The sequence below is a fragment of the Nyctibius grandis genome, chromosome 6, assembly GCF_013368605.1.
Source record: "Nyctibius grandis isolate bNycGra1 chromosome 6, bNycGra1.pri, whole genome shotgun sequence".
Taxonomy (NCBI): domain Eukaryota; kingdom Metazoa; phylum Chordata; class Aves; order Nyctibiiformes; family Nyctibiidae; genus Nyctibius; species Nyctibius grandis.
The window spans coordinates 32,600,630-32,621,916 of NC_090663.1; the positions used below are offsets into that span (position 1 = coordinate 32,600,630).

A 21,287-nucleotide genomic window follows, 5' to 3' on the forward strand; every position below is an offset into this window, starting at 1 on the left:
ACAATCCCTGGAGGGGCTTGTCACCACTCTATGGGCTAAGCATAATTTTGTGTCTTTTGTATTAGTATTGATATTGGTTTTCTTATTTTATTAAATCTGTTTAAATTTCAACCCACGAGTCTGTCTCCTTTTCCCAATTCCCTTTCTCGGCCTGGGAGGGGAGATTGTGTGATAGAACAAGTGGTTATTGTTTAGCCCTGGGTGTGGGCTAAATGTTCTTTATAGTTGTTCTTTAGAGTTTCTTCAAGTCTACATCAAAACCATTGAGTTTCCAAGTGAATTCTAATTCTGGAACAGTGTAAACAATGCAATTAAGTCTTCTGAATGAGAACCATACTACATCTGTGTTCTTAATAGCAAAAAAAAAATGATGCTATTGTATTTCAGTTGAATTAAAGTCAAGATATTTCTTCAAAACATGCAACTTGTTCAATTTCCTTTTGTTAAGGGAATGGAGGTTCTAAATTTTTTTCAGCCAGTGAAACACTATTAATCTTAAGGCTTTTTGAGGACTGCCAAACTTCGTTATTATCAATATAGTTCTGTAGGCCACCTGTAGAGCACTTATCTTAACCCTGCAGACTGCCAGGAGTCTGTAGGCTACAGTGAAGGAAGTACAGGGGTAGAGAACATCATCTTGAAAACCAGACCATACCTTTTGTTTCGCCTGCCTAGATAAGCTGTGATTTTAAAGACTGCACAAATAACTTACAATATATTCTGAAAAAATGCAATAGTCTACATTGCAAACATTCTCATTAAAATGACTCTCTGAGTGCCTTTATTCATAAGGGAAAATAAATGTACATAGCTGTGTTGTTAGAGGCCATGTCTGTTGAATGCACACACTGAATTTTTTATACTTGCATGACACACAGTTGTAAACATCACAACACCAGGAAACAAATAATTTTAATATGCTTTTAATATAATCAAGAAAGTAAAGAAACTTTTGAATCCTTAGAATCTAGCTTAAGGACATTTACATTCTAGTGATTTTTAATTGTACATTAGTAACGAATGATTTTTGTAAGGAAAAACAGTATGTCCATGTACTCAGCATTCCTGCAGCACTAGTTCTAGCTCAGGAATCTTAAATCCTGAAAAATAAGAAAAAGCATTAACTGTTGATATGGTATAACAATGAATACTTAAAATATGATAGAGGCGTGAAATATATTAGAAAACAGAGCATTATAACATTGGCATACTTTTTTATATCTCTCTAAATAGTTGAATGCTTTGAAATTAAGTCCTGAAGTCTGTACTTAGTTTCAGTGTGAGGTGTTTTCCCGTGTAAGATTAGGGGATTACCCCCAGGATGTCAGTTTACTTCTCAGTATGTATTTGACAGGTAGTTGAATTAGTTCTTCTTGACATAGACTTATCCTCATTGGTAACTTTCCAAACTGTTTACAAATCTGGGATATTTTGCAATTCTTGCTGCCAGAAACACCTCTATGTTCTCTGCTCTAGGAACTGCGTACCTACAGCTTCTATTCCCTTCATCTGAAGATCAGTGAATTTAACACATCTGGGAGAAGTTTGTCTGTGGAAGTCTAAGTTGACTACACAGTTAAAGGCTTTCTGAGTCTACTTCTCAACATAAATATTGTGGCCTATTTGTATAAAAATAAACTAATTTAAATATAGATCGTTATGAAAAGTATTAAATAAATACCTCCTTAGCGAAAATCCACTGATCTCCTTCCATTGCGTGGCTGAAAGGCAAATATTCAATAAGCTCTCTATAAAACTGACTGGTTTCAATAACAAAGCCCCACCCAACTTGGTATGTATAGAAACTGGTAAACTTCTCGGTTCTGCCAATGTGATCATCATTAAAGATAAACCTGAGACCAGTTATTGTTTAACGTATATCCACCTCTGGAGGAGAATTATACAGTAAAATTTACTACATATAGATTGAAGAACGAGCCATAGAATCATAGAATCATTTTGGTTGGAAAGGACCTTTAAGATCATCAAGTCCAACCACTAACATAACACTACCAAGTCCACCACTAAACCATGTCCCTAAGCACCACATCTACTCATCTTTTCAATATCTCCAGGGACGGTGACTAAACCACTTCCCTGGGCAGCCTGTTGCAATGCTTGATAACCCTTTTGGTGAAGAAATTTTTCCTGATATCGAATCTAAACCTCCCCTGGCACAACTTGAGGCCATTTCCTCTCATCCTATCATTTGTTACTTGGGAGAAGAATGTACAAAAACTTCCTATTATGCCTTTATTTTAATCCAAGAAAGTGTCTGGAGCAGATCTTAAGTAGTTCTATACAGTTGGATGTTCTTACTGAAAAAAGTTTCCTCTGTCACAGTAATTCTTACTGTAATTCACTGGTCTCTCTACTTTTTGTTTTGTAGCATTCATCACAAAATGAAAAGAAGTCAAACAAACCATACCCTGTAGAAAAAGTAGCCTCTGCTTTGAATACCTCCAGGTCCTTGAAGTTCTTCCTGGAAAAAAGGATTTAAAATCATACCTACTCTGGTAAATGAATACATATAAAGAGGTTGGTTATGTACATATTAAAAATATTTCTTCAGTACTACTATACAGTCTTGCACCTTAAGGCATGCTTTACATGTATTTCTCCATGTCAGTAACAAGAAGTTCATGTTGTCATGTAGAAATAGCAGAAAACATATGAATGAGGGCCAAATTCCACCTCAAGTTCTGGCTCAGTTCAGATTGCTTTAGAATGGTACTAGTAATGATGAGCAGCCTTTGCCTTTGACTTTCCAGGTTTCATTACCCAGACACAACCAGAGTGTCTTCGTGGTAGTGGAATCTCGACGGACAAAGTAGAGTTGGTCTTTGCACCTCGCAGAAGGACAGCAACGCAAAGCTTAAATACCAGAAATACTTGGGCTCCTCTCAGGAATGAGATCCCAGACTGTTCCCAAAGGTGTATCATGATCACCCCTCTCACATTAACTCCCAAAGAAAACAGTGCTTATGATATTCTGTCCTGCCCATGCTGCACACATTGAGAAACAACTGTCTACTGCTCCATACAGCAAGGTGGGGGGAACGAACGATGAAGAAAATAGGAATTCCATTAAAATGTAACAAGTACAAAGCATGAAGTAACCAGTTGCTTTAATGAGACCTTCACGATAGTGAACACATAAGCTTAATCACAGCATTTTCATTGCTTGTGTTAATATCCGACATACGAGTGAGGTGTCGGTCCTGCAGGTGGGGAGACAGGACAATTGAGAAACAAAATAGTTCAAATCTTGTGCTTATCAGAACATAAAATTTAGATGGACTTTATTTCTCAATTAAAAACTGGAGTTATTTGATCCCTTGGCTAACGATCATAACCTGAGTTGTCATAGAAAAACATCCCTTTATGCTCTATTCTAACGCTGTATGAATTGTGTAAAAGAGAATGGTTCCCATCATTTCCAAACACAGGAGTAGCTTCAATCTAAGGAAGCTTTCAAATGAAGTAGGGTTTAAACTGAACATCATTTTTGAGTCTTGCTTTTAATTGTGACTTCAGTTCATCAGGTATACCATGATACCCAGTTTCTTTGCTGTACGTAAAACATTTGGATTATTTTTATTTATATTGTTCACCTCATTATAGCATTACCTGGTTTGAAATACCCATTTCAGATCTATAAAGCATTCAATACTATAGTTTTTTATATTTAAAAAGACTAAAAATTTGTTTGTTAATGGAGTCTTGTAGATTGTCATTGGAGTGTCTGATGGTATTTATATTTCATTATTTTTCTAATTTTTCTATTCAATGTGTGAACAAAAATAGAAACTAGAATAGGCAGCTGTTGCAAGTTAAGGAAATTGATCTAGAACATAAAAGGAATCAAGAATACAATTACTAATATGGAATTGTGATTTATGTTAAAATGTCATTCTCTGCTTACAGCCAGACACCTCTTAAAGAAGATTACATAGTTTTCTTGTTTGATTTCATGTCAGAAGGTTGGTATTAGAAAACAACTGGAGTTAAAAACCTGTCTTCATTGTAACACCCACCTTCTAAACTTCCAAGGGTTTGAAGATGTTCAAAAATAATTAATACATGCTGTGATGTATATGTATGTATATTCACAAACCTGCATATATATATATATGTATACAATAACATATGTATTTGTGAAGAAGTATTGTTATTTAGAGTTTTAGTTTAATGCTTGCCCTCTAAAAGTTTTGTTCAGTCTCTTAGATTGACTTGCCAACAAAATGCTCTTGCATCTTCTTTCATAGATCATATTATGTCAGCCAAGATGTAGCTCAAGAGAAATCAAATTCATGACAAAATCTGGTGTCACTCCAAACCAGGAAGAAAGAATAAATTTAAGAAAGCATTTTTCCTCCTTCACCCATCCACTTTTTCAATTCCTTGTCTGGTCTGGGAGAGAGGTGGGTGTGTTTATGTACAGCAGGTTCCGGTTTTCTTCACAGAATGAGGAAAAAAACCCAGCAGCAAGCTAACCCTTCCTGAAGCACGTTCTGTGACACCAGAGTCAGACAGTCCAACCAAAGGTGGGCAGCCCAGAGGAACACGGGGGCTTCCTGCTCTGTGGGGGATCGGAATTCCTCTGCACATCTTAGGCAGGGTTGCTCTGATCCTCTACTGGCTTTAAAGTTTACGTATGCAGTTTCCCCATCAGCCCATCTGGTAGAGTCTCTTGGAAAGACAGATTTATTGCTTTCTTACGGTCAGGGAATAATTGCAATACTTTTATTATTGATGGCAGATTATTTCAGTGTTTTCTTAATTTTCTTATAAATGGGTATGGCCCTCAGCAATAACATTTAGAGAGGATTTTAAACTTTTAAACTAAAATATGCGCAAGTCTGACATATAAATAAGTATGATAAGCGTAATATGGATGAGTTTCAGAGATTTATTATGACGTTAAAATAAATAAGGTGCATGCAAAAATACCCAAACCAAAAGAGCCTGAAAAGGAAGTTTATTCCAGAAGATGTTAGCACTTTGTAAACGTCTGGTGTTTATGCACTGTACAGAAGTAACACCTTTAACAAGGTGACTGGTATTCACAGCAGGAACTGAGAACAGAAAATCAAAGAAATTGCTTTCTATAAAATGCAATTCAATTTAGAGCTGTTTTAATTGTTTCCTTAGATTTGTATGAATATTTTAAAATGGCTGTATTCTGTAAGTGTTGGCCACGTCATTACTTCATAATGCATAACATCACGATTGCAAATTAAAGACTACTACTTATCACAATGCGGAATGGTTGGAATTCTAACTAATGCTATTGCTATGTACCACTAGTTAAGAGTACAAGAATACAAATATTAGGAGACAGATCTTTTAAACATTAGCCACTTGAAAAGATGACCAAGGAAATGCATAATACTCATCATCATTCCTTCATTTCTACTTTAAAAATCTGATTAAAATGAGGTACTTTACAAAAAGAAGCTTGATAAAATGTTTGTCTTTTGACACAAATTTATATCTGCCTGCTCTGGGCTCATTCCCAAGCGCTATAGCATTTTTTGTTTGCTTTTTTAATTTCCTTTGGAAGAAATGTTTCCAAACACTATCCTAAAAAAAAGGACTTTTTATATCAGTGTATGTTTACAGTTTGTATCAGATATCTAGTATACTTTTTAATTTTTTCCTACAGATTTGTAGAGTATGGACTTTGGTGTTTCTTTGATGTAAAAAAAAAAAGTCTAAATTATATGTCACATGACAGATTGACAACTCTTAAATTGAAGACCTTTATTAAATTTCATTTGTGAGTTGTCATATGTATTGTGACTCTAAATATATATATAAAGACACATGATCTGACTGATATACTCTGTAGTGTTTGATATTATTATTACTTGGGAAAATATCCTTATAGTTCTTTTTCTGAGCCCACTAAAAATAAAACTGCCATGAGGCACCACATCTACAAGTCTTTAAAATACCTCCAGGGATGGTGACTCAACCACTTCCCTGGGCAGCCTGTTCAATGCTTGACAACCCTTTCGGTGAAGAAAGTTGTAACCTCTTTGCCTATAGTTTAATATGCGTGTCTAATATTGAGATGGGATTTAAATTGACACAATAATGTTTTCTGTTGTGCTCTTCATCCTGTTCCTAGTGATTCAGGGCATACAGTTGAGATTATGCAGTGATCTGAAGATAGGGGTAGGTAGTATTATCGACCCCAAACATGACTAGATGAAAGTTGACATACATTATCATAGGATTAAGAGTTCATTGAAAATGTGGGAGTTAACAACACAGCCTTTATCTGGATTAATAAAGGAAAAGTCCTACTTAAGGGGATGCCACTACCTGAGTTCTAAATACTGTCTTCATACACCTAAATTAACTTGCCTATCAATGAATATACGGAATCATATCAATTAATCTAAGGAATAACCAAGGTGAAGTTATTGTAAAACAGGAAGAAGCTGGGTCTTAGATTTTGGTATTCTTTATTATACAAGAATATTCAGTATTCTTATAGAGAAAGATTCTTATATATCAGCCTGCATTTTTCTCTTCTCTCCATAGCTCCATTAAAGAGATGGACATTGCTATCCATCTGCTTTGCGATTTTTGAAATTTGAAATTGCATTTGCAGTAAACATACCCAAATTTTATGGTATTTTGGAAACAACAGGGCTATTTCTCTCTGTGTGAGACTTTTGTTCCAGAACACACTACTTTCTGTAGAAAATTAATTCCACAGAGAACTTTCTTACCTGAACCTTAAGTTAAACAGTAAAATTGCCTTTAAATTGGAAATTCTTAGTGCTATAAGTCATAAATAATATATGTTTAAGGAGTAGATACAGTTTGAATTCCAAATGGGGAAAAAAAAAAGAATGCCCCTAGAAAAATATAACTCAACTGCAATATAATGGTACAGATAAATTTGAAAGTATTTTTCTTTTTATAAAAGAAATAACAGATCCATTTTGATACATAGGCTCTGTGCTCTACCACTGTTCTGTGTTAAGCGTATATTACTTCAGTGTTTTTTTGTTTTTAAGTGTTAAATATCAGCAGGATTCTTTTTGACTAATTTAAGAATATAAAAACCCCTCACATTTCTAATGAAAATACACTAGTGTGATATTAAATTTGAAAATAAAAATGTTATGAGCAGACAGGTCTACAAGGACATTTTTAGAAGAGCTAATGAATCACAAAGTGTGAGAATGCAAGCGTGCAGAGTTTAAGATTACATACGTCCACTTTGTATCTCTTCAGTCTTCTCTCATTAAGCTGGGGAACGAGTTGCAGCAAAGGATGCAGGACAGACGACTGGGAGGACATGAACACAGACACATGAGCAACAATGAAATTTGGACCCTATGATGCAAAAAAGATTCTTTCCACAGTACGGGCTGTTGGACCAAACATGCACCGAAAAAGGACGGAAGATTTTAATTGAGAAATTTATTTTTTGAACATTCTGACTTGACAACATTAGGCACTAAAAGTTATATTTACACTATGAATGTGACTCAGACAGTGTTGGAGGAAAAAGCTATGCATCCTCACCTTTACTCACTGAAAGTTCAGAACTGTTTACAGACTTGCCCAGGCAATTGCAATTATTCAGACTGATCAGCCTCTGTGAGTGCTACAGAGAATATTTCCATACAGTGCTCGTACTATCATTTCTACAGTTTTCTACTATGTAAATTGGTAGCTTCGATCTCCGTTGTATTGAAAAGTTAATTTTACTTCAAAATAATTAAACTGAAGAAAGAAAAACAATTTTTTTTTTGCTAGAAAACAGTGTGCAGGAGGGATCCATTCTCGAGTAAAGTTTGTAACCGTGGCACTGGTTGCTCTACCTAAAAGACAAGCTCCAATCATGAAATTCCTTGTGTTCAACAAGACTTTAAGCTTGCAGATAGCCTGGATAAGCACAGTGGCATTGTGTGCAGTGTAAGTGCTCCCCTGGCAAAACACAACCACGTGGGCTTGGGGAGAGAGGTCCACAGTGAGATATAAAGTAGAAAAACCTATGAGCCGTCAACCAATTTAAACCTTCAACTCATATAAACGTAATTTTAAAAATAATGTATTTTTGATACAATACTTCTTACAAAAGTAATACAACGAAAAGAAACCAAAGTATTAATGTACTTAATTGGTAAAATGAACCTGCCTACTTGGAGCCAATTTCTCAGTCTGGCTAAGGTAGGCAATGTGGCATCATAACATCTAAAAAAGTAGAAGTCTGATGTGAGTGGAGGAGTTAAAGGGCATCCCAGCTGGCCACTTGGGCTCTGTCTTGCCATCAGTGGAGGCAGGTTAATAAAGCCAAGGGATGATGGATCTCACCTAAGTTAGTATCTCCGAGAGCTGGGCTAGAAAATAGTCAACTGAACATCTAAACCAGAAGTGAGAAAGCAGCAATCATCTCTAGGGGCAGGCAGGAGCAAAGGTATTCAGGATGTGGACAAAGGGGGATGCAGTAACCTCTTCACCAGGAGCAGCAGCAGAAATACTTCATTTCACTGTGCCCTGATTACCATTAAAACCTCCAGAGTAGCTCTATCACAACAACACTGACCCCAATATCAGCAATATCACTTTCTAGGAAATATACCACCTATTTCTGAAGCAATGTAAGAACAAGGCAAAAATGGACATTAACATATAAGAATGATTGTTAAGAAATGAGAAAACATGAATATGTTTAACTTCCTCAAAATTCTATGGTGCACAGAAAAACCACATAAATGCACAGAAATAACAGACTATGTTTGCACTTTAAAAGCAAGAATGGATCACTAGTATTTTATTTGTTGGTTTACGAGAATATTTTTATAGCAACAACACTAGGCTATTTTTCAAATAATATTTTTCATTTAAAATATAATGCAAAATGTGAGTGAGACCTAAATCTGTTTTGCCTGATACGTATTTATGACATGCACAAATAAATACATACAATTTAATTAATAATTAATAAAAATTCATTACGAGTTCTTAATATTCATGGTCATGTTCTCGGCATCTATAAATCTGCATTGTTTCACTGCATACGTTATGTACCAGTACTAGAAAAAAGCATTTGATCTTATTCTTAAATGTTGAAACTACGAGATTCAGATGGAGTTGGGATTCCATTAATGTTTGGTCATCTTCTTTCACACCTATAGGGTATTGATGATCCTCTCCCATGTTATTAAAACACATTCTGTATCTTAAACACGAAACTCCCAGTTTTGAGCTTGCTATACAGTTGGAGAGACTACTGCGAAAAGGAACATTACCTTGTTTTTATGTACAAGCACACATGTACTCACAAGGAGGTGCTATGCCACTTACCAGGATGTCTGAGTTGCCTGAGTCATGAGTCTTAGAATAATGAAATAAGAACTGTTCAAAAAAATTAAAAGTGGGGTTTTACTACAAAACAGGGGAAGGGTGTTAGATTTTCTTGACAATTTTAGTGTGATCATAAAACATACATAGAAATCTTACCCTTTTGGTGTTGTCTTTTTCATCTAAACCCTGTGGGAATAATAATCGGTACAGACGCTTTTATTTGTTAAAAAAAAAAAAAGCAATGGACAGTTTTGATTACATTATAAACTTTTCAGTACTGGATTGGAATATTGTCCTTCCTTGACAGATATGTTACATGTCTTTGCTCATCAATGTAGCTACTCTCTTCAAACTCTGTAGACAGCATTGATTCCTCTCCACTAGAAAAGTAGATGGTTTTAGCAGATGCTCCTCAGTATATCCCTAGACTCTCCTAAGTAAATTTATTTATCCATTGAAATCTCATAATTTTTCTAATCTAGAGCAATAAAAACACCTAAAACCTAGTATCCAACCTGGAGATTATTTTCCAAAATTGGAGTCTCCCTGTTATCTTTAATAGGTGTTGGATTAGGACACATAACACTTCAGAGTAAGAACTGATAGTGTTACTTCTGCCACTCAGTGATACTTCAGATACTGGGTCCTCAGAATTCATTGTAGACACTGGCACACTGAGAGATGAGGCTTCAAATATGATAAGTAGTCTTTTGTGTATGTTACCTGTGGTTTCTGGTGAAATCGCATGACCAAAACACAAAGTTCTTCCAGTGTACTGGACACCTAATGCAAAGAAAACATGAACTCAGGTATCACACTTCCAATCCTACTGCATATAACGAATAGTACCAAATTAACAAAGTAACCTCTGTCTGACTCACCTGAGGCTGAGAATCTGTGAACAGGTAGGCAGAACATGCATCGTTTATCTGTAAAAGTTCACATAGTCCTTTTTTAAAAAGTCAGATTAATAAAAACAAGTGCAATATGTATATTTTCAGAAATAGTTCAGTGCATGGCAAGCTTGTCCACTGTAAGGAAAATATTTTGCATTCAAGGGGAAAAAAAGGCCTTAACCACATAGAAAAAATTATACTTTCTTGATCTGGACTAACACATACATATCTCTGTCCTTTATTATCCTACCCACCACATGCCCCTCTTATTTGTAATCTTCTCAGACTAAGTCATATTTCAAATTATGATTTTAAGCATCTAGGCTATGGATTATGAATTTAAATATCTTCTGTGATAATCTTTGGATTATACAAAAGTGCAAAGAAAATGACAAAACTAAAGCAAGTGACTCAACGAGCAGTCCTCAAACACAACTCTTCCAATTGGATTCCAGCATCCCTGCAGGTGTATGACACACACATGTCTTGAGTGATGCCAGCACATCTTATTCATGCCAATCAATTTGTGTGAGTCACCAAGCAGCCAATATCTGAGGTTTGCAGTGATTTCTTTGGCAAATGAGGAGACTTACAAGATTTTGTTTAAAGGAGGTGGTTCCCAAATCACAGTACTAGTAAGAGATATATTCAATATATTTCAAGGGATCTAAACTCAAAGAGCACAGTGGAAGAAGTAATTGCTGATGAACTTAGACATGTCAGCACAGAACAGAATATGACATATATAGACACAAAACCAAAACAAATAAATCTCCAAACCAAATCAAGAATTCCCAACTCTCATTTCATCTGGATCAAAACAAATGTCCATTTAGCTCTACATCTTATCTCCAAAAATGGCCAAATGTCGACACACAGAAAGAGCCTAAGACAAGACCAGTGGCTGAGTAAAACCCATGCTCTCCAACCACCAGCAACCTGTAGTGCAAGCACTTTGAATCGGAGGTAGGTCCTTTGTAATAAAGCTCACTGGATTTCTGTGCTGTGAATTTGACTAATCTCTCTCTGAACCACCATAAACATTTAGCATCCACAACATCCTGCAGCAAGGGTTTCCTAAAAACTGCGTGAAATACCACTTCTGTTTGTCTTGATCAATCTTTTCAAAGCTGTCTTCACTCAGTACTATCACTATCTTGTCTTGGAAGAAGTAACGAATGAGTGATTCCTACCCATCCTCTCCCTACTGTTCATGACCTTGTGTAGACAATTAATCACATCCTCCTTTGTTTGTGTCTTTTCCAAAATGAAAAAATACCATAATACTGAATCATTTTTAGTGGAGTTATTAACTGAGAAGGGAGAAGAAATGGAATAAAGGCTATTTGAATTCATGGAAGTAATATTACCACTGCTGAAAGCTCAAAGTATTCTTTAAGGAAAAGAAGAAATCTCCAGTACTCCAACTGAAGCTGCACATTTTAATAATAATGAAAAAAGAGGCTTAACTTTTCATTATATATCTTTAAAATTGTATCAATAGCAACCTCCATTGGTGTGTACTATTTTTTTTTTCCATTGAATATTTGATATTGTTAGTCCAGATGCCAAAAAGCTTTGCCAATCATCTTGTTCACAGACTGCATAAAAAACATGGGATTTTTTAAAATAAAGAGTAAGCAATGCAATGGGTCTTATGATTTTATTATAGGTAAAAAGCCCTAAACAGCACTCTTTAGCAATAAAAACATTAAATGAAAAAAAAACAATAAATGAATAATGCATATCTGAGTACTTCAAGACAAGAGATGATTCATTTCTCTAGAGACAATCTATGAGAAAGCATTAGTAGAGATAGTGGGAAAGCTAATAGCTCACAGAATTCCCCTTTCAAATAGTTTTTGTTGGTAACACCTCCTCTCCATTCTCTTTTCCCTTCATCTTGCATTTGTTTGTCTCTGGGTACATTAGTTCAGCTCCACTACTTTCAGAGTAAGAAAATGTAGAGGGAGAAATCAGCAGTGAACGAGAGAAACTAAGCTGAAGTCATTTTGGAAGCCTACATTAAAAAATTGCTGTTTCTTCTTGGTGAGGGATTTTTTTTGTTTGTTTTTTATTGGTTTATTTCTTGTTTTACAGTTGGAGGTGACTCTTAGAGAACTACCATAATTCAGTAGCAGGACAAGCCAGAGACTGCTTTGTGTTCGACACAATGCAAGGCAAGGTATTGCTCAGCTAAAACCTGCATGGACAAAGCAAGGGCTGAGGAAAAGCCACAGTGTCTCTTAATTCTTTTCTTTAAAAAGTAAAAATTTAATCGTTTCTATCATCCTTGATGCATCTTCTTCGTAGTTTTCTCTCCTATTTCAGAAATGTGGCCTGAGGGTGGGAGCTTGTGAGCTGTTTGGGGTTGGTTAAATAACATAAAGAAAAAAAAAGGATGTGAGAGACAAGTAAAGGAACACAATACTTAGTTACAAAGCTCCCATATTTATAAACTAGGAGTCATTCCTGGAAAATACAAGGTTCGTTTAGAGGTGTGGCTTCTCCTGAATGATCTACTAGTAAAATAACAAACAGGGAAGAACTGATTCTTTTCACTCCAAGAAACTCTGTTGAACTCGTATGATTCTGTAATCAGGTTGATTTAGGGTATATAGCTATGTATCTAATTCTCTTCCCTTAGACCTTCTCCAGTCCTCCATTATTCTTGCTGTATTAGCAAGCTTTATATTGTTTATATTATGTAATTTTACACAGAATTTAGTATCTTATGCATACTTTTTTCTTCACTGAAATCGACAGGATCTTTGCCTTTGTTTCCAGTTGCCACAGGGACAAATCCTGCCTTACAACTAGCAAATCTTAGCAATAAATGCAGAACTGTATAAACCAGCATTTTTAATCCAGAATGTAAATAACTTATTTTCAAAAACTCCTTGTAGCTGTCAGGATCTTACTTCCCAAGAGACCACTTTTTCCCACGGGATAAACATCACCAGGGCTCGTTCAAGTGCCAGCCTAGAAATATGTTAGTTTTTGAGTCAATACTTCCAATATGAACTAAGGGGAGCTGACAGTAAGAGAAGTGTCTCCTGTAATGGCCTCAATAGGGAGACATCTACTCTCCATATCTGTACCCCTGGTGAGTCACTTGCTCTCTAATGTTATCAGAAGCTACAAAATTAAATGTCAACAGAATACTTGAAGGTTACAGCAACGCCAGGGCATGCGAGTTGCAGGCTAAACCCTCTCTGCGTGTTATGCCCTGCTGCTCCATCTGTTCCAAAAGGGCAGGGAAGAGCCAACATTAACATGTGTCACATCCTAGAGTCAAAACAAATGTTCATTTCAAAGAGGAGAGTGGAAGTTATGATAGCGATCAGAAGCAAAATGTTAGAGGGGCTAATTGACACAGTACGTTATCCTTTACCTAGTAAATTGAGAGGCTAGGATAGGATTAAGTACAGTGTTCCAGCCCTATGTGCAGAACAGAAGAAGCAAGAAGTAAGACCGGATGAGTTGAAACAATTCCTGCATACCATGTACGGACTATAAAACTACCAGACAGGACACTGTGTTGCTTCCAGGGACAGTGACTACCTGGGCATGGACAGTTAAATGACAACTATTATCACACATAGCTCTCCATTAAGCCAAGACAGTCTTTTCCCAGAACTACATCTCAACACCCAGCCTCAACATCCTCCTGGAACAACTGTTCAGAAAATCTGGAAAATAAGATGTTTCACCTCTTTGGTGATGTCAGGATAAGAGACGTACAGGAGAAGCAGGACTGGAAGAAGGACCTGAACTCCGTGCAAGAGAAGTACTGGAGAGTGAGGTGTGACTGTAGCAAGGATGGGCACAGAAGAAATGTGAGTATACGATATAGCAGGTGATACTTACCTCTTTCCACAGCTGCAAATCTTCATCTGCCTCGAGTGCTTGGGATGGCATCGGTGCACCTGGAAGCACAAACTATACTTAGCAATGCTGTACAGCAAAGGTCATTTGTATAAGTATCTGGTGTCAGTGATTTAAATAAAAACTCTGAACATGATATGATACCTAGCACACTTATTAACTGCAAAGCCTGAGAGCTGCGTGGTCCAAGGAAGTCTGCTGCCCCGGGTGTCGTGGGGTTTGTCCAGTAGTTTCTGCCTGCTCTATGTTAGCAACACAGCAGGAGGCTTCTTCACAGCAGATACGGATGCTCATGTCTCTTAGCAATAAAGAGTGTGGAAGTTACTCAGGTTTCACTGAGGGTCAGGCTAGCACTAGTCCATTCTCAGCGATAAGTAGCAGGCAAGAAAATTTGCATGGCAGCTCCTGAATGCTACAACCTGCTCAGGAAAACACATTCCAGCACCTGCAACCTCGAGCCTTCCGAGAACTCAGCTCACCTCCAGCACACGCATCACAAGTTGGGAATCTGAATCCTACCTCTTGCTTTCTTGTATGTTACAATTACAGAATTAAACATGTGCTATGTAACGTACACTTGCATATGAATAATGCCTGTGATATAAACATGGTGTTTTTGAGAAGGTGATAGGCAGTACATGTGTAACTGGCTTTGTTTCCTCTGTTTGGCGTATATGATGTGGAAAAGCTCAGTCCCTTAGAAGATTGAATGTGTTACTGACTGCATAATGCTGCAGTGATGCCGTGCTTGGCTTGGGGGCAGCTCCTTTCTCCATTTCTGCCCACCCAGGCAAGTCACTATCTCTGGGTCCCTCCCCACACAGCGCCCAGAATATCCACCTTTCCACACTGATATTTTATCTGGCAGTGTATTTCTAATAGCAATGTATTATTAGAGCCTCTGTAAATAATAGAAATGAGCATCACTGAATTGTGAGTACAGTAGACACCATGCAAGCATACAAGTCAGGAGATGTGTTGTAACTCACCTGGGAGGGAGACTGGTGCTGCTGGAGAGGGTTGTGATTTATCTGTACACTGCAGGAAACCCTGCAAAGACATCTAATTTATCCCGCTGCCCAAAGCTGCAGTCCATGAGCCATGCCTAACTAGTTTATACACTGTTCTTAAAGACCTCAAATTAATAGAGATTTTATAACTTCCCAGACAGTCTATAATTACCTGTGGTGACATTTTTTTCAAATAATTGAACCAAATTAAACAAAAAAGAGGTGAAGGCAGACTTAGCTAGAATGGCCAGGTGAGCAGGGTACGAATGCCCATCATCTCCATTTGTTTTACATGTACCACTAATAACAATAATTACAACAATTGTTTGTTTCAGGCATTAAGGGGTGGATTTCAAAACCACATTTTGGTGCTGACACAGACTTAAGGTGACTAATTATTCTGGATGCTTGTAGTCCCCCCAAAAAATTAAAGGGACTTTAAATTTCACACTATGTGGAAGTGAGATATTTTGAAATCTCTCAGATGTTCAAATAACAAGAAAACTGCTTTCTAATGAAAAATTTGCTTTTTTGGATGTTGTTTTAGTTCAAGGAAACATGCCAATTAAATTAAAGGTGCTACCATTCTCTTACTTTGTCTTCTATTCTTAAATTGGTATATTCAAATTGGAGTATTGCCTGGGACTGATATCCTGGTTGCAAAGAGTGGAACTGGGCAACACTTCAAATTAACACGCCTTCCCCATTAAGCCTTTGCCTGCCTGTCTCTGAACACTGCTTCTGCCATTGCCTGGTTCCCGAGACTTTCCAGGGGGAGCAGAAGAAACCCAATAGCTTCTAAAGCTTAGGGCAGCAGGCAAGAAAGCCTGAATATTACAGCTTGCTTTTTTTTTTTTTTTTTTTTTTTTTTTGCCTGGAACGTAAACTTTTGGGCAGAGGAGATGCAATTATTTCTCCAGCTCCTAAGTTTCATGAACCCTTCTCCACTTATTCACAAAACTTAATTCATGTGCAGTCCCATCTGTTTTGCGCTCACACCTAGGACTATGTTCCTCCCAGTGCCAAGGGGTGTCCCTCCATCACCCCATCCAGCACAATGCTGCAGTGCCTACAGTACTTCATTCATTTACACACATACACAACAGCACACACAAGGAAACAAGAAGTTATATTGTAACATGTACAAAATAACCGTAGGAGGGAGGGGGAAAAAAAAGAAAGAGGGAAGCAATCCTATTCAAAAGGAGCGTGGAGAAGGAAATCCTCTTACAAAATTGCCACTGTCTATGACACATTTTGTTCTCTTATCCTTCAATTCTGCCAACTTCTAAAAACTCAACTTCACAACGTATAAGTAGTTAGTCTACCTGGAGCGGGAAAATAGACTAGAGAGTACGTTTTGTAAAAAGCCCATTAGCCGTGCTCGTTTCACGAGCGCTCCCTGCTACGAAAATAGCAACTTTCAGGTGTAAGACAACATTCCAAATTAAATCAAGATAACCAAGCTCTATGCCTGAAGCAGCTCAGCAGCTCTATCCTTTCCCACTTAACCTCACCCCCAGGGATTCCTCATGCAATAAATACTGCTTCAGGTTAGGCTAAATGACATCCAAAGGGTTCTAAATTTTCCAACAGTTCCGTGATACGTATCGTTTCTCTTTTCTTAGCTTTTAACTCAGAGTAAATGATATTTAAAATAATCGCTTTTAACTCAGAGTAAATGATATTTAAAATAATCGCTTTTAACAAAAGCCACTTCCCCAAGCTGCTGGAGTGTAGTTTTGCCAGGACAGGGAATCCTGCCGGGATACATGAGGAAGCCCCCCAAAACCAGCCCCTGAAGCCGTGGCCAGCAGCTGCGACCTCCTGCGCGCCTCTGCCTGTGCCGCAGCCCCGCACCCGAGCGCGGCGCAGCCGGGCAGCGCAGGCGGGCACCGGCTCGCTTCGCAGCCCCCTCGCAAGGCTGGCAGCCTGCTGGGGTCACCTCACCCCCAAAATACTGCAGGACTGGCAGTGCAGGAGGGGGTTGCGGGGCGGGGGATGCGCCTCACCTTTGCAAGCAGGCACGGAGGAGGCGAGGAGGAGGAGGAGGAGGAGGAGGAGGAGCAGCGGGGACCCCGGCAGCGCCGCGCCGTCCCCTGCCTTCTTCAGGCTGCGCTGGGGGGTGGCCGCGGGGGGCTGCTGGTGGCAGAGGTTTCCCATGCCCGCCGTGTCCTCTGCGCTGCCTCCCTACCCGCCGCTCTTCTGGGCAGGCCCTCGCTCCCTCCGCAAACTTTTTAAATCTCGCTGACACGTGGAGGAGGATGAGCCTGGCTGCGGGGGGGCGCGGCAGCCGCCCTGCCCGCCCTGCCCGGGCCAGACCCCTCACCCCCTCCGCCGGGCATCTCCGTACTCAGCCCCACTCCCACCCTGGGGGCAGACCCACGCGTAACCCTTGCTGGGGCCGTGGGTGCCCCTGCTTAGCAGCGAGATGAGGGGCTGAGCAGGCTCCAGGCCCTTTATTAAACCCCGTCTTTAATTAAAATCCATGTTTTTAAAAACGCCTGTAAAACACCCTGAGCCCTGATAGCAGCCGTGATGGCGGGCGTAAAAGGTGCTGCTTGTCCCTCGTTGTGCTCCGCAGTTCAGAGTGGTGATGTGGAAGTGGCAAGGGGGAGCGTTCAGACACTGTCTGATCCCGGTGTGGAGGGGAGAAGAGGCACGATTTAAAATGGTGAGACCTCACACAGATTTGCCCCTAACTAGCTGAACCTGGGAGTCAAAACTCATTGCGCTTGTGTGTGGGAGAGGCCGTCAGCGGCTGGGACGTGAGGCTCTGAGGACATGCACCCATCTGTCCTGGGACCTGCCGATCGGTGGGTTTTCTGGAGGACCAGCCACTGCATGCTTGTGACCGGTCCCTGACTTCCCCCATGCTTTAAATACACACACAGGAAATGCCACACCATGAAACAGAACTCAATAATATGGTAGTATTTGGGGATTAAAAACCTAATATGGTCCTTAGCAAGGCATTTTACTTAAAATACAGCTGCAGACCTTGTTCCCAGGCGTTATTTACACCTGTAAATAGCCAAGGCAACTACATTATATACACACAGACCCCAAGTCTGTAAAGACACTTGGGCAGCGTAGTCCAGCATCCCCTGAAACAGAGAAAGCCCCAGTTTACCAGACCTGCTACCCAAGTCTGCGGGTGCCTGAGCCACCCAGTCATCCCCACTCCCAGCAGGATGCTCGGGCTGGTGCTGACCTGCTCCTTGCACTCAGCCTAGCAGCAGGGTCTGGCTTGCTCCAAAGACACGTGTCTAACTGTGTCTGCTACCTCGCCATTTCCTCCAGGAAGGTCCTGCCCAGCTGAGGTACAGCTCCAACACTGAAACGCTACGGAGAGCTTTTCAGGGCAGCACCTCCCAATTTAGTCTAGCTTTATGATGTATTTCCCATTTTTTCCCATTCACTCCTATCTTTTTCCTTGGTTGCTTTTTTCTAACTTTCAAAGGAAATGTTGCATCATGGTCCAGCAATGGTGCAGTGGTACAATATTAGAGGTTGTTATCTTCCAAAACAGTTCTTTTGTAAGAACCAAAGCAGACCATTTCAGTGGATTTTGGCTGCGGGGTGAGTAATGGGTGGTGGAGTAAAGCTGCCTGACAAGAGCAGTAGGTGTTACTGTGAAACAAATGATAACTTCGATTTAAAACCATAGCATCGCTGTCTGCTGTTTGCTCTTAACCTCATCAGTCATATGTGCTGTGAATTGCACGCTGCCACCGTGAACACTTTGACAGGCCATCAAAATTTTAAAAGCTTTGCCAAGCAGCATGCTAAGACGCTATAAAATTCTCATAGTAATGGAAGGATCTTCTCTATCAGACTCAGTAGCAAAGCTTCCTTTATTATGACTGGGGACAGAGCTAATCGTTGTGTCAATGGAAATCCAGTACAAAAATTAAAGCAGCCTGTATTTTGTATGCATTATTGTACTTACACCTACCTAATTAAAAGAGTTGTTTTAAAACAATCCAAATCAAGGAATTGCATTTGCTTCTGGTTTCTCTTAATAAAACCAGAAGATACTTATTTAGAAGATATTATCATAAATGGGAGGTCATCAGCACTAAAAGGTATCATCTTCCTAATCTATCTTGATTCAAATACATGAATCAGTGTCCTGAGCCTTGGCCTGAGGAAGGATTTAACTTGTTATGTGTTTTAATAAATACCTTCTTGTTAAATATTTAATAGATTGTGACATAAAATACAGTATCTTATAATTTGAGAGTTAAATACCTGCAAATATTCTACACCTGTTGAATGGTGCAGAGAGTTTTAAGAATAGTGAAAAAAAGGTACGGTTTGAATTAAACTTTATTTTCAGTTGAAAGAGCTCTGATTAGCCCAGAAATTGCATTTTTGTGATATCTGTTTTAATACTGCAGACTAAAAAATTTAGCTGAGTCCACTTGCACAAAAACATATTAAAAGAGATTTTGAAGATGATGAGAAAAATTTCCAGAAAAATTCTGATCTTCCATTTACCAGAAAAAAAACCCTGTAATACTTCTCTCTGTGCTTGGTTTCATATTGCTCTGTAATCTTTCATCTTCAAAAGCAGTAACCGTTACACGTGCAATCCTATTTGCAGCCTGAGTTACGTTACCTGAATCCTAGCAGGCTACAGTCTTCCAGTACTTCCAACCCAGTGTGAACTACATTTCATTTTAAACTGTGCCTTTTTACTAAGAGCATCAGAGTAGTTTTGCATTTCCTGATATAGGGGTAAGGTAAACTGATTTGGGTATAACTGTAATCCTCCTAATCGTATACTAGAAAAAACAATATAACTTTTAGAAAAAATGTATATTTGCATTAAGCCCAAACTCAAGTTTATACAAAGACAATATCTTTACTGAAATCTCTGCAAATTTTTACAGAGCAAGTTCTCCAAGCTTCAGTCTCAGTTTGTAGGAGGTTACATAGCTTATGATGGTCACCTTTACACAAGAACTCACTGAAATGCAAGCGAGCATTCTTGTAAACAGGAGAAAAAAATACATCTTTCTCTGTTGTGTCTGGTTTTGTTTTGTTTAATTGCTTGACGAAATCAATGTTACGCTATTGCGGGAACAAAGCCCAGCCTCATTAAACGAATAGCTTGGGGGATGTTTTGGATGCTGTAATTAGCTGCTTTGAAATATTTATGTTCTTCCTAATGTTGCTTGAATAAATGTTAATTATGGCTAGTGGAAAGGAAAGCAAACAGTTGAGTATGTGAAACTGTCATCTTCTCTGTCTTCAGCAAAAGCAAGGTTGGGAGGTACATCACTGAATCCACTCACTTGCTGCATACATGCACACACAGCCTGTGAAAAGGTCAGTGCATACTGGTTTTTCTATGACATCAGTAAAAACGCTGAGAAATCATTCCACCTACTTCTGAACTTAAGCACTAAGAGCGTTTTTATCCGTACTGCACTTTCTTCACCAAAATATTCCAAACTTGCTGGAGACTGCTTGATGGGTCAGTGTATGCAAACATACTGATGTCTCTCACAATTTCGGTTTGGTCCAGTAATATCTTTCCTCCTGTGGAATGAACAAGTTGCATACATGGATTTTCTTCTTACTTGTTTATGTTCTAGAGAATTGAACTTTGGGGAGGCAGGTCTCAACAATCAATTAATGACTGCTCAGATATTCCACTTCTCCAAGGTATTCTCTATATATTACTGACTGATAGTGAACATGAAGCTTTTATCAGAACAGAAAAAGATCGGTGAAGAAAAGCCATTGGAAACTCAATTCAAGAATCAGCATCTCTGAATGGGCTCTTATTAGTGTTGACTTAACCCCAAAAGATATTCACTCAGTAGAAGTCTTTAGAGATATCTCCCTATAAATAGGAAACAAACAACAACAAAAAACAAGCCATAAAAGGCATGATAGGCCCTGTTATTTTCTCAGAATATTCTTTTCTTATTTTATCCAAGATAATGCCTCAGCTCTTCCTTTATGAATAAGTAAAGTTTAAATGACCTTAGGAGCCTCTAATGAACTATTGAGGGGAACTTGTCTGAACTACTGGAAACGAGCACAGAAACTCCAGCCTCTGGGCTGAGAGAGACTCTACTAGGGAACAGCGATGGGATTGATTGCAGCGAGTGTTCCGGGCTCTCTTCAAAAGTCCCAGAAT

At 38.8% G+C, this 21,287-nt stretch overlaps 1 protein-coding gene across 1 annotated transcript; it reads right to left on the reverse strand.

Annotated features, from left to right (window-relative positions):
* Nucleotides 1-1,685: 1,685 nt before the first annotated feature.
* Nucleotides 1,686-17,293, reverse strand: NMU (neuromedin U). The gene is made up of 9 exons (XM_068404217.1): nucleotides 17,143-17,293; nucleotides 14,103-14,161; nucleotides 10,218-10,265; nucleotides 10,060-10,119; nucleotides 9,493-9,522; nucleotides 9,337-9,387; nucleotides 7,237-7,311; nucleotides 2,429-2,482; nucleotides 1,686-1,721 (listed from the first exon to the last, which is right to left on the reverse strand). The coding sequence occupies exons 1-9, from the start codon at nucleotides 17,291-17,293 to the stop codon at nucleotides 1,686-1,688; spliced, it is 564 nt and encodes a 187-aa protein (XP_068260318.1).
* Between the last annotated feature and the right edge of the window lie 3,994 nt (nucleotides 17,294-21,287).